Source organism: Calidris pugnax, unplaced genomic scaffold, assembly GCF_001431845.1.
Source record: "Calidris pugnax isolate Ruff unplaced genomic scaffold, ASM143184v1 scaffold8, whole genome shotgun sequence".
Taxonomy (NCBI): Eukaryota; Metazoa; Chordata; class Aves; order Charadriiformes; family Scolopacidae; genus Calidris; species Calidris pugnax.
Genome location: NW_015090830.1, coordinates 13,579,135 through 13,593,273, shown reverse-complemented (window position 1 = coordinate 13,593,273; position 14,139 = coordinate 13,579,135). Strand labels below are relative to the sequence as shown.

The 14,139-nt window shown below is 40.0% G+C and overlaps 1 protein-coding gene across 1 annotated transcript; it reads right to left on the bottom strand.

The window, feature by feature from the left end:
• Positions 1-310: 310 nt before the first annotated feature.
• On the bottom strand, positions 311-5,098 carry LOC106887474 (serpin B4-like). The gene is made up of 7 exons (XM_014941010.1): positions 4,931-5,098; positions 4,342-4,420; positions 3,703-3,869; positions 2,278-2,395; positions 1,796-1,938; positions 883-1,050; positions 311-715 (listed from the first exon to the last, which is right to left on the bottom strand). The coding sequence occupies exons 1-7, from the start codon at positions 5,096-5,098 to the stop codon at positions 311-313; spliced, it is 1,248 nt and encodes a 415-aa protein (XP_014796496.1).
• Between the last annotated feature and the right edge of the window lie 9,041 nt (positions 5,099-14,139).

Genomic DNA, 14,139 nt, shown 5'->3' with positions numbered 1-14,139 from the left:
AGAAGATCAAATTATGATCTTCTATGCAGGTGTCTCCAGAGGTCTTTGGCAAATATCACACAGCGTATTTTAAAGTAGATGTCAGTTTAGTGAGGCCTCCTAAAAGTAAAACACGACTGAAGTTGATGTTAGAAAGGAAATGGTTAACATTTTTAGGTTTTTCTCTCTAGTTTGGCTTTTATCAGATAGTCTTTTTTACAGCAAATTAACACATTTGGATAAAGCCTAGCGAAAGTGTGCTTTTGTCCTCAGTGCTTGCCGATGAGGATGTTAGTGGAGAGAAAGATCTCTTTTCCAAAGTAACCTCCACTTAAGGGGAACAATATCTTCCAAAGAAGAGAATGGTATTCGTTGTGTTGTATCTGATGAAGAAGAGGAATGGATGGTCAGCTCTGAACTCATAAGAAACTGGGTGACACAGAGGCATTGCAGCAAGCCCCATGGTACCAACTGCTTCAGTGCCCTCTTCATTCACTTCCACAAATGACTTCTGGATGGCTTTGGACACAGCTAAACCGTTTTTCGTAGAGATTCCTGACAAATCAGCTTTTCCCCAGTCAAAAACATTCATCACTCCCATCTCCTGGAGAGCTGTGTTGAGAACATAACTTTCCTCCATCTTGAACTGAGGCAGGTACACCTTCACTCTCAGCTGTTGCATCCTATCCGAGCTGGTCCATCCTGCTAGTTTTTCATATGTGAGGGTGCATTCAAGCTGTAAAGTGATATTGGTGAGAATGGTTAATACCATAATGAGCAGAAGGAAAAGATAATAAGGTTCAGTTTTTCTTGCTTGTCTTCTCACCACACTGGACCAATGTTAAAGTATTTCTCTCTTTGCAGCCCCTTATGTATGCTACTAGAGAGAAAGAGAAGTATTACCTGTTCTAGGCCAGTAAAGTCCTCACAGACAACTTCAGGAAGAAGAATGAGCATGCTCAGTTCATTGTTAAAGTATGGGAGCTCTAACACTTTCATTTTCGGTTCCTCTATGAAGGCCATGTTAAAATAACCTTCTTGAAACATCATCTGCACTGTCCTTTTCTCATTCTGGAACACAAGAAACATATAAAGCAGAGATTACAGAAATATAGAAATGATCATTCTGGTAGTAATTGGTTTCAGTATTGAGATTAGAGTTCAGCCTAGAAAACATTCTTTTCCCTGATCATGGGTTTAATGTACTTGTAGCGTTGATGTGTTCCTCCCTCTTAACTGTAATTGCAATTAAGCTATCCATTTTAGAAGCATAAACCCACTTTTCCATTTCTACTGGTGCCAAATTACTTTACTTCAAAACTCCCTTGTTATATCATTCTTTTTTCTGGCATGTCAGCTGAGGAAACTGCTGCATCTGATGCAACCATGAATCTAAGTTCTCCATGAATAATGTCTACATTCTTCTGAGATAATTTGTCTTTAGTTCATTTTTCCCCGAGAACAAACACTGTTCTACTGGTAAATAGTAGCAGAGGAACAGAATCCTCAAATTCAGTCCCAAAGGCAGACTGGTTTTGAAACAGCATCCACAGTTGAAAAACCCCCAACAAAATTAGTGCATGTGCTCAGTGGCTTTGACCCACCCAGGATCTCAGCTGCACAAGAGCCACTTCTGATGGGAAAGAGTTACATATTTGGTTATCAAACTGGAGAGAAGATGTAGCTTTCTGTTGTTCTAGCCGAAGACCAGTGTTTTGTCTTGGGGTAACAGAGAGGAGTGCTCCCATCTCTTGTCATAGGAGACTGATACGTGCTTTCTATCCCCGAGCCGTTTCAGTTCCTGCTCATACTGTACCTTGTTCAGTTGGAAATATGTTTCCTTGGTGTCTTCTTTCTTAAATTCTACTGCCCACTTTCCTTTAAAATATATAGCATTGACCAGGACAAGTACAGTGGAGGGATCAATAAACCCAGTAGCAAATAGGTCTTTGATTTTACCTTTAAAAATAATAAATTAAGAAGTATTATTACTTTATTCAGGCAATCAGCTGCATTTCACTATTAATAATTACTCCTGTAAATCTGAAAAGTAGTATAATTCTGCCAGAGGAATAACAGAAAGTTTATGTACAGCTTTTGAAGACAGGAACTCAAGGCATTTTTCTACTTCTTCCTACGTTTAGCTCCTATTGAGCAAAAAATGCAGTTAGTGTTTAATATATAAAATACATAAATATTTTTTTAAAATATATAAAAAAGGTGGGAACTGAAATTCAGACATGATATTCCTAACTGGTTGGATTGCAAACCAAATAACCTGCACATATTCTTCTTTACCTTTTGTCTCATTTTCCACCCAGAAGTTAATCTTCTCTCTGGCTTCTTCTTCAGTGCATTTAAAATTGACTGCTTCCAGTTCTGCTCGATAGAATTTCTTTGTGGAATCCAAGTATTGCTGGAAAGTACAAATGACAGAATTGTATCACAAGAGGATGCTTTTTATAAGAATGATAATTTTGTGGCTTTAAGGTAATTCCATGAAGTAGATCAGGAAGAAAGGAATGTGTAAAACAGGCATATATGTATTAAAAAAAAATATCATTGAATTAACTCAAGCATGCAATTTTTAGAGAGCTTTTTTATAATAAAACATATTTGCAGATACATTTTTCTGTATTTTCAAGCTGTACTGAACAGCAGAAATGTCTCATCACAGTAAAAAAAAAAATAAGAAAAAGAAAAAGACTTAAACTTAGTACCTTTCTTTAAGTTTACGTATCATTGTTATTCTGCCTGTCTTCCCCCAACCACCAAATGAAGAAGGTTGCCTTATTTTGAACAAATAACCAGGATTGATATTATCACAGTGAGATGTGTCTGTATATATATGTTACTCTGTATAGATACATACACTGTAAGACTTATAACTTTTATTAAGTATAAAACTTTTCTGGGCTGCTGGTCACCTTTTTCTGGCTCTGAAAATCTCTCTTTACCTAGAGTGCGAAGTTTTGAAAGAAATATAAGATCTTCACTGGAAAAGAGAAAGATGATTACAGAGATAAAACAGCACTGTTCCTAGCAATATTCTTGCAAACACCTTAGGTCTGGTTTCCTGAGGCAATTATTTGTATGCACTTGCATTGCCTCAGCTGTCAGTGTTCCACAGGAATGGTCTAAGATGGTCAATTCCACTTAAATTGGACTAATTGACCAAAATCTCAAAGATGCTACTTTCTTCTAAGCCTTGTCTGAAAAGGCAGCAGGGATCAGAGAGCCCCATGCTCGCAGAGGCTCTGAAGGGAAGATGGAAGAGTGAGTACAAGCATTTTATTAGAAACAGGCAAGACACTGGGGGAGAAAAAAAGTCTGCTGGCCACAGAGCTTCATTCCTTGGATAGAAATGACTTGGCAAATGCTAGCTCTATTAGACATCGGATGTGCATGGCAAGGATATATTGATGGTGATTAATGCTATCATATTTTCTGGAATACTCCGGGAAAGCTGTTACCATAGATCTGTTTCTTTACATAAAAGCTTTTAAGTCACAGCTTCTCAGTGCTCTGCTGTTCCCAATGTCTGCCACTGGGCAATCGAGATGGAAAGGCTCCCTGACTGCAAGAGCTGTGGAGTGCAGTCATTTGGCAGCACACCCTGACAGTACTGCTGTGTTTCATTTCCCTTCATATTTTATGATGGAAGAAATTCTGCTGAGTTTGTAATTCCCAGGAGCTATTAAAATGGACACCAGAGCCACTCACCTGGAAGAACGGATAAGTAATTTCTCCAAAGAGCCTGTTGGCAATGGTGAGAGAGCAGCCTGGTCTGGGTTCACTGACTGCAGCCAACAGAGACTGGAACTGGGAATGGACTCCTCCAGCTTCTTCGTACTTCAAACAGGAAAACAGAAGGTCATGGCAGGCTTGAGCTTTCCTATACAAAGCCAGACCTGAGGGTGAATTGCAGCCTCTGTCTGTATGAGAAGCCTTACTCCACCCAGTCAATATATGCATTGGAATAAATGCATCAGGACACCACCTCCAACTCCCCAGAATTCCAACAGAATGACAAAATTACTCCCCTTCAGGCCCCTGCTAGTCCACCTCCAAATCACCTTGTATCCTACAGTGATGGCCCTGTGCACAGTGAGTGGAAGGAAGTCTGCTGGCTTAGAGCCTGGTAGGAGCAAGCTCCAAGGTGCCTTTGGCATGCCCTGTAGACGATATTTTGCGGGTGGCAACTCAAGCACTTACAATGGTTTAGATTGGTACTCTTGTTTTGGTTAGAAACCTATAAAATCTATTCAGAGGGGCTGCTCAGCCGTGCCGTGCTTTCTGAGTAAGTGACATTTTGCAAGGAAAAGGGCTGACAAATTGCCACCTGTTGCTTCATCTCAGCACTGCAACTGTCTCTTACCTTCTCAGAAGCATATTGGTTTCCCTGGCTTGCACTGCTCAAAACTTCACTGAAGTGAAATACCTGCAAGGTAAATGTCGGATGAACGCAGCTGAGTGATGGTACCTCAAAGCTAAAATAGAGTGTTTCAAACCTATCCCAAAATACAGCCAGACACAGACAATGGGGAAAGCCCAGTTTGTCCTTTATCGTGAGATCCTTGGAAGTCGACAAGTGTTTATAAAGGCTGAGCTCACGAAATCTTTGAAATCTTTCTTCTTATGAAAGAGTACTGGGTATTCAGAGAAGGCAGTAGACCATATCACAAGGAACCACCACTTCTTAGCCTTGGACAGTGGAGTGATACCTCCAAAACATTTTCTTTAGCATTGATGTATTCATGGAATGATCAATTACTGTAGTAGTGTTTAATCTGGACAAGTTTGGTATTAGGACCAGCAAAACAGAAGGTTTTTTAAAGGGTCTTCTGTGTACATCACTCCTTTGGATGCTTAGGAACTCTGTCAGACAGAACTAACAGCCTCTTGGCTCATACCTCGCCACCATCCCATTCTCAGAGCAATGGACACCCACCTCCTCAATCTGTTTAAGCGTGTTTCCCCTGGCACCGAGGACAACCATCCCAAAGGCAGCTGAGAGACTTAGTGGAGAGAAGAAAATGTTTTCATTTCTTTTTATTTTGCTCAGCTCTCTGAAAAAGTCAAGACAGAACTTGGCATTGGCTGTGCTGAGAGAGCACATTGTGGCGCTGCAATCACCTGCAAGAAAGGAAACAAGGATTTATTGTTCTCCTCCTTACACCTGATAAGCTTAGATGCCTTGGTAGAGCACAGTAAGATTTTTTGCAGTAACGTGGCTGAATTGCTCAGCACTTCACAGACGATTTCTAACTTCCCACATCTGGGATTTCACAGTGACCTTCAGATTGAAGCAACTCATCTGAAAAGCAGCACCCTGAATGGCAGGAGAAACACGTTTTCAGAAACACTGTTCTGAGTTCAGCTGTTTCTCCAGCTCAAGCAACAGCTATACTTAGCACTAACCTTGTCCTCACCACAGACCCAGCTCACTTTATGTCCTGATCTTTCTTGTCTTGAGTGCTCCGGGCATAGTGCTTAATTAATTATACTCCTTGATCAAATCTCACTCTCAGTGTCTCTCTAAAAACTTTGTGTATATTAATCAGCTGTGCCTCACATACTGTGTCCTTCTAAGGCTGGTGGCTTAGTGAATGTTCAACAGAAAATTGAACTACAGATAGGCTCACTTAGAAAGATTTGCCACAAACATTAATGGAAAACCCCAGTCATATTTTTTATTTTAACTGCAGCTTTAACATCTTTTCCAGAAATACTTTAGTTATTATCACAATTAGTACTAGCAGATATCTTGAATGTTCTGCAAAACTCTTCACATCTTACACCAAGGACAGTGTTCCTTTCTTATGAAAGTATTTTCCCAGCGTCTTCATCCAGCAAAGTGATACAGAGGTATCTGAGCCCTTAGAAAGTCAGTTCAACATTTTAGAGCTTCCACTATTCTAAGTCTTTTTTGGTTTGATTCTTACTGAGAGCGAATACCTTTCTCCACAGATGTCAAAGGTACCTTCCCCCCATTACATAAGAAAAATTAAATTATCTATATAAATACTTAAAATATGGAATGCTGTAGAAAGATTTTGTTCTCATGAAGTACCAGTTTGGATCACGCAGAGAAAGTGTGAAAATGTTTGGTTTTAATCATCTTTTGGAAACACACTCGGTAAAGCCATTGTGCAAGTTAAGCACAGCTTCATCACACAGCCCACACATTTTAAGGTATTCCAAAACATTGCACAGCACCTTGAAAATATTCTCACTTCTTCAAAATATGCTATGTACAGTATATATGTGCTAGTCAGATATGTACATCACTAATGCACATATCAATCTTTAGACATTTCATAGCTATGTCATTTGTCATGTAAAGGTTAAAATTAAAGGTCAGGGAGATATTTACCTTCTCCTCAGGACTTCTCCTCAGTCAACTCGACTGTTGAGACAGGGCTTCTGGAGCAATGGGATATAAAGCCGTTGCCACTCCCAGGGACAGCATAATTTTCATTTGTGATGAATCACATCCCTGTCTGTTGCAAGCAGTAATTATAATTAGGGGACCTGTGGTGGAATCTTGAATTTTTCCTTATCCCCATGAATTCAGAAAGAAGTCACAATTATAAATACATCCTGAGGTGTAAAAAAAATTATACCTAATTATAAAAAAGAGGAGTTTTCAGGGGTTTTACCTGTAAAAAAAAGTTCTACACAATTTGAGGTATGTTGCTGTCAGAACTGAATATAAACATGTATGTTTTTTGTAGTAGAAATCAATTATTAAGGCCTCTGCAGGTGGCACAGTAGCAAATGAAAGAAAAATATAAAATATAAAAGTACCTATTTGGCCAACTGTGACATGAGGCAGTGATTCCAGAGTGGACGTGGGGCAATTCCCTTTGCCTGCTCCAGTCATGTGGTACTGAAGACTTCTTTCTTAAAGACCCTTTCCAGGGAATTTTCCCTACTTGTTCTCTTCTTCATCTGTAAATTTTGTCCTTAATGGACAAAAGGAATTTAACCATTTGTTCCAGAGTTTGTTGGATATCCACCAGCTTGGACAAACAGTTTGCATGCCATCCAAAAAGAGCAGGAGTGGTGCAAGCGCAGCATGGCTGTGCCAAGTGTGTACATTGGGAATGCTGCAGCTGAGCACTTTGCAGTTGTTGCAGTGATGAAGCACAGATTGTGTGCATTCCTATCAACCACACAGCACTTGCAGACTATCTCTGGGACACTTGGGATCCTATGCTTCCTGCAGAGACGCTGCACTTAGAGTCTCCCCATGTGTCATCTGCATTTCTTTAATTTTTCCAGGTGGAAATATGAGGGTGCTGTTCCTCTCCTAGGGATTCCTGATATTTCTTTTGTAAGTGGGGAAGGCATTTATGGCACAAGGGGCAAAACATAGAGAAGCTATCCCTGTCCATAGTTTTCTTTCAAACCCTTGCATTCTGCAGATGTGTTTACAGGAAACCTGGATGGGTTTTGTCCAGGCAGGCTTTCCATAAGGTGCTGATGTGTCAGCTAAGTTTAGCCCAGAACTTTTCATCACTCCTCATTTTTATCAGTGACTCTGAGGCAGTCTGGCCCTTGCCATTTGTTGTTTCAGCAAGGCATCAGCAGCAGGGGCAGAACAACCTAACTGTAAGAGGTAATGTGTTTCTGGGACTATTTTTCTGAAAAAAAAAAAAATCTTCATTAATGTTTATGCTGATATGGGGAGGGGCAAGTGTTTATATGAGTGTATGCAAGCACAAACACTTATAACACTGTTTTGTAAGTACTTAGTTATCACTGCTAACATATCAACCGTATCAGACACTAGGCCTCTCTGGAATTTAGGAAGCTCTGAAGGCAGATCCATAACTTTCATAAGATACTCATGAGTTTATTTCCTTTACAGTTTGAATTTTCTCTCATCTTTTCATTGGAGGAAACAAAAATATGTTCTTCATTCAAGCCCTGAGGAGAAGAGGGTTAGACCTGCACAGATTTTGCCTGAAGGGAATAAAGCCGTGCAGTCTGGTTTTGCTTGCTTGATGTTGGGGCAAGAAAACTTCCCAAAGAACTGTCTGGTTTGCTTTCCTGATTTCTGCTGAGGAATTGGCTGCTCTCCACGCAGTCACTACAAAAGCCAACTCCTGAGCCTGTTCCTCATGTTGTCACCTAAAGGAAACCACAGAGCAGAACTGGGCAGATGCTGTTACCTTTCTTAGCACGGTGAGTTATTCTCTGCATTCTTATTTTTGGCACTAGGCATAGCAGAGTTGGAGGAAAAATGCTGTGGAATATGAGTGTAAAGTATGCGAGTAGGAGCAGGAAGAAGCAACAGGTTTAATTCAGAGTGGTGTTCAGTCATCTCCCAGAAGAGGAGAAGGGGGGTGGTTTTCAAGCAGCAAGACACAACAATGTATTTCTCTTTCAGGAATACTGGCTATTTTGAATCTGAACTAATACAGTGAGTGGAAAATTACAATCCTGGAGCACAACGAATCATGTCCTTTAGGCACAAAGATGTGTGCCAAAGCCACAGTTCTGAAAATTCATTCTTCTGTGTATGAATTGGTCAAGGCAGAGTTCAAGTTATCTAATGTGCTAGGAAAGTGAGACACTACACTCTTGGCCCTGCTTAGTTTTCTGATACTTTTGAATTCTTGTTTTAACTGTCTTAAAAAAAACAGGTTTCTTTCTTGTTATTCCTCTGCTTCTTTAGGTACTTATGTTCCTATTACATTTTGCATTATCCTGAAGATTAACTGTCACTCCATTGCTCCATTTTGTGGAGGTTTGTTTCACATGGATTATTTCCTGACAGTTATTAAATTGTAACTAATGAAGTAGCTGGACTGGCATTAATTCCTAGACAGGGACATTTCATTTCCTGCTGCTTTTCTACTATCTTCCTTTGATATTTTCTGCTCTTCTAAATTAGTATAATGCAGGTTAGACAGTGGCTTAGACAGGCATAGCTCTCTAACACAAATGTCTGGGAAACACAAGAGTTTTTGTTCAAGTAGATTGAAGGATCTCCTGCATTGTAGGTTCTGATGAGACTCAGTAGGCAAATGCCTGCTGGGAAAGACAAAGCTATAACTCATCCTGCCTTTGGACAGGGAGCTGGACTAGGACTCGCAGCACCCCTGTCAGCCCTGTGACTCTCTTCTTGCTCTTGGAATAATTAAAGGTTCATTGCTGACCCAAGGAAAATGAAGAGGATGGAAGATGGGCATGGTAGTCTCAGAATCAGGAGATTTTACCAAGGGAAAGTCTATCCATTCCTAATGGGAACAGATAACAGGAGGATTTTTTTGAAAGGTTACAGAGAAGTAGTTGCTGTGATGCATTGTGTGGAAAGAAAGACAAAGATGTAAAAGCACTGCAAGTCCAAAAGCTGTGACAGGTTTTGTTTCAGATAGTTAGACTACTCTGGATAGAATGCAGATTTCAAAGACAGCGCTTGTAGCTGGTTGTCAGACACTTGTCATGGTAAAGTTGCTTTCAGGCACAGAGGAGTGGATCACAGACTGAGCTGCTTCCTACCCCTGCAGTTGCCCACATTTAAGACTGCAAATAATGTCACATCCTCAGGAAAAAGCTTTGTTCACCAACGCTTACATGTTTGCAGTCATTTTGGCTGAAAGTCTCAAACTCTTCACTTAGCAGAGATGTTTCTATTAGTGTTTCTTGTGGCCTTGGTACCAGGCCCAAGGGAATGAACACTTCTGTATGTAAGTTATAAACTGCAAAAAGTTCTGATTACATGGATGAGATAACCATAGAAAGGTCAAAACAGGGAAAAAGAGTTCCACTTGGTGATGCCAATCAGCAGAACACAATTTCACAGCAAGAAGCAGCGACTCACTCACCACCAGCATGTCTCTTGTGATTATTCTTTGCTGCAAGTGGACACACTGCAGAAACCTAGATGGCTACAGTTCCCCCTTGGCTTTTTTCTCACAGTTTTCAGCCATATGCTTTCCTTGCTGTCAGTGTCTGCAGGGGACAGCAGGGAAGCAGATTCTTGTTGAGAAAATAGAGACTGATCTCAAGCTTCACAGCAAAGGCTGTTCTTGTCTTTTTCATCTGACAAAATACACCTTCTGCTACCACTATGAGACTGCTCAGGTGGTAATTACAGAGTACCTGATGTGCCTGAAGCTGCCTGTGAGTACAGATACCATTGGGTAAGTAGGGTTGCTGAACAGCAAGAATGAAGGACTTCAGTGATTGTCACTGGACCAAGGATCAAGAGGGCCCACCCTATTTGCCAGACTCCTGCTACATAAGCATCACAAAAGATAACAATCATATACATCATATTAGAGCACTTAGAGTGATTAAGTGTCTGTGGTGATCCACAGCAACTTTAGCATGATAGGAAAATATCTCCTGAAGTGGATAAATAAGTGGGAAAGACTTCAGATGTTGCGGGTGGTCTCAGCTCATTTGACAAGCACCGTGTGAGCAAAGTTTGATTTCAATTCCTGTGATTTTCAGACTGCATGAGTCAAGAACCTACAGAAAAGCAAGTATCGCTTCTAAATTGCACTGCTGCCTGCAGATTCTCCAATACTGAATTTATTGGCAACAGAATGCAGAAATTTATGTCAACTTTACAGAGATTTGAGCCACCTCGTGCTGGTCATTCAAATTGCCCAGGAAAAGGTAAGCCCAACACTGTTTTTTTACCACCTGAATTTCTTTCTGCACCAGAAATCTTTCCATGATTGCGACAGACGTCTTTACTCTTTAGGGAGATTTAGACAAGACACAAAACAGCATCCAAAAATTCTTCATCTTTCATTCACTTATCAGCATTCCAAAGAAGCTCTAGGAATGCAGCCAGTTCTGCCTGTTGTACCTTCTCTGCTCACACCCTTTCTCACCTGCTCATGAACCATGACTAACAGGAAATTACATTTGTAAGCAAGGATGTCTGCATGTGTCTTCTTAACTGGCTTTCACAAAGTAAGGGGTTATGGGCCAGACAGATAAATATTTCTGCATGATGAGCCTCTTTTATAATGCCAGCTGATCCAGGCTTTGTGACTGATCTCATTGACAGTATCCCTGGATATCATTGCTTTGTGGCAGTTTAAATCATGTTAGAGGATGTGTCTTTTTACCTAAATAACAAATGCAGCACTTTTTAAAGCTGTGAGATATAGAATGTCCCTAAATATTCCTCTCCTAGCTCTATCTCAAGTAATTAAACATCCGTCCACCTCAATGCATAGCTTTTCTTGTCAGCCAGCATTGTTGGGTGCAGTGATGAAGACTGTAGAAAACTTCCTTTGCATTTTAAAAAAGGGGCTGATTTTCTATATTCTTTAACCACTGAGAAAGATAATAGATATTTTCATGCAGTGGAGCTACTGTTTGGGGTTTTTGAAAGTGTGCAAAATGTTGATTTGCATTTCAAAGTTCATTCCTACAAAGGTAGAGACTGGTTACATTTTTTTTTTATCAATGAAATGTATGCATGAATGAAAATTCTGCTGAAATAAGACATCAGGATTTTGGCATTTCAGTCTAGGCAACAGCAAATAGATGATATTGTAGTTCCTATTATTTCATCACTGAGGCCCTGATAATACTCCAAATCAGTCATTCTGCAGCCCAGAAAGTGATGAAAATCCAGAGTTCAAATTCAAAGTAGAACTTGCCTGTTGTAATTCTGGTGGGAATTTGGGGTGCTTCAAGTGACAGAAATGAGAGATAGGCATGTTTATGCATTTGTGAAAAGGAAATTCCATGTTTTTTATCACTTAAGCATTTCTCCTTAGCATCCTCAAGCTTTTTTTTAATGTTACTGAGGATGTTGGAAAGCGATAAACTCTAATCGCAAACATTTATTGTTTCATAGAGGTCATTGGGCAAGGTATAGTTAATATCACAGGACAAGGTACACATTCAGAGAATTGGGGATTACCACAAGAATTTATACAGTGCTAATGAAAATGAAATTTGGTGAGGAATTCCCCTAAGTTTTGGTGAATGCAACACATTCAGCACAGATCAGTGTTCATTTTCACGTTATTCTTGGAGCTGAACTGTAAAGAATAAAGGACTGGTTGGAAACATTTTGTACCTAAAGAAATGGGAGAACCTTACTGCAAGATCTGCATTCAGCCACTGGCCACTATCTACATTGTGTGCAGACTCCTCCCTCTGGAGCTCCAGCCACAGAAAATACATGGATGGGTGATGGTTTTTAGTATAGAAGAAGCTGATAATAAAAACTGCTGTCCATATGGCAAATCAAGTTTCCAAGAGTGTATAAAACATGTATGAAAAAGGAATGAAAAATCTATTCCCACCAGCAGATCTTGTAATAACTCTGAACAGATACATTGAGCAAATCTCTGTTGTTCTTTTGCAACTTCATGGAGCCCTTAATTAGCTTTGATCGGAAATGACAGAAATGTGTGGCTGGAAGGAGCCTCAAGATTATCTAGTGCATCTGCTGCCCTAAGGCAGGATCAAAGATGTCTGGATTACAGTTGATAGGTGTTTGTTGAACCTGTTTTTAGAAGCTTCTAGTCAAAGAGTTTTCAAACCTCTGATACATTTCAGTGCTTCCTTATCCCTGGAGTTTTAACTCATCTCTGTCCTAAATCATCCTGACTGAAAATCACAACAGTTACATTCGGGCATCTTTAAACTTTGACATATGCTACTGTCCAAGCCATGCAAATACTTATTAGTCAATTTATTCTTTCTACAAGATGTAGTGTTTGGGAGTGTCTCCCTGGTCATAAAATGTAATTAATGTAGACATAGTCATGACCAAGAACTTACTACCACACTAATCACACTACCCAAAACACTGTGGGTATTGTTAATTACTGAGCTACTTCAACATATTATGGACTTGGACACCTGAAACCTCTTCATGGCCCCTCAACCCTGTAGGGCATTGTATAATTTTCACAGTTCTGAGGAGAGAAGTGTTGCTTTTGGCTGTCAGACTTGATGTTAAAAGTAATTGTTCTTTCTTATTCCTGTGACCATCATTGTGGAATGATTTCCACAGCTACTCAAATTATGCAATTGCTTGGTAGTCTAATGTGTTATTAGTACAAAAGTTAGTGTGGGGATGTTCTTGACAGTCCTTACAGCCAGTGAAATCAGATGTATTGTGGTCCAGAACTGGAGCGTGATAGCCGATATTGTGCACATATTGTTAGTGATCAAATTTCTGAGAATAAAATGTAACTTGGAAATACCCTTCCCAAGGTGCCAAGCCCTATGAGGAACTGGCAGGTGTATAATTTGAAAATACAGGATCAAATTTTCAGCCAATGTAAGCTGATTCATCTCCAAAGGAGGTGTGAAAAGAGAATTTCATCCACAGAATAATGTGGATGTGCAAATGGTATGTTTTCCACATCCTGCCGTGGAATGTGTATAATATATAATTTCATCATTCTGCAATTCAAATTCCTGATCTACATGCTTGGGGTAACCAAGGACAACTGAACTGTCCTGCAAATAAAATTCTCTACATCTCTCCCCATTTCTGCTTTCTCTCAGTTGCACTGTTTTTTACCATTGAAAAAGTTGTTACTCTCATATTATCCTGGATAAAATTTGACAGCCTCTTCATTTCTGGCCTGCCAGTACCTCACCTTGTGAACACTAGATACTTCTATCCCAGCTGGTTGTAAACATTTGTGTACAATCTAATGTAGAACCTGCGACCAGTATCACTTAACCAACAACCGTCATAAAACAAGATGCGTTTACTACACAGAATAAGATATTAGAGAAAAGTTGACTTTAAACCAATATGCTTTCATGAACCATTATTTCATGCAGAATACACAAAACAGCCCCTGCTATTTTGGTCTTGCATGCCTGTTGGATGCAAACAAGAATGCCTTGACAGAACATGATGTCAAATGTCTTTGGTATTTGACCTGGGACACACGTGTGAAATGTAGTGGCACACAGAAGTGTCTCACACTGATGAAGGCAGGTACCTAACTACAAAATGTTGATGAAGGGACATTAAGTGTGTCTGGGAAGTCATGACACACCTCTTCCCATGCAACTATCTATTTGTGGGCCAGTGGAACAGCATCGCTGTGGTACAGCAGCACACACAATCACTGCTGCTGCTGGTGGAAAGTAGCATTTGACCCTTTCCTAAACCTTCATCTTGTACAAAGTAAACATTACCAC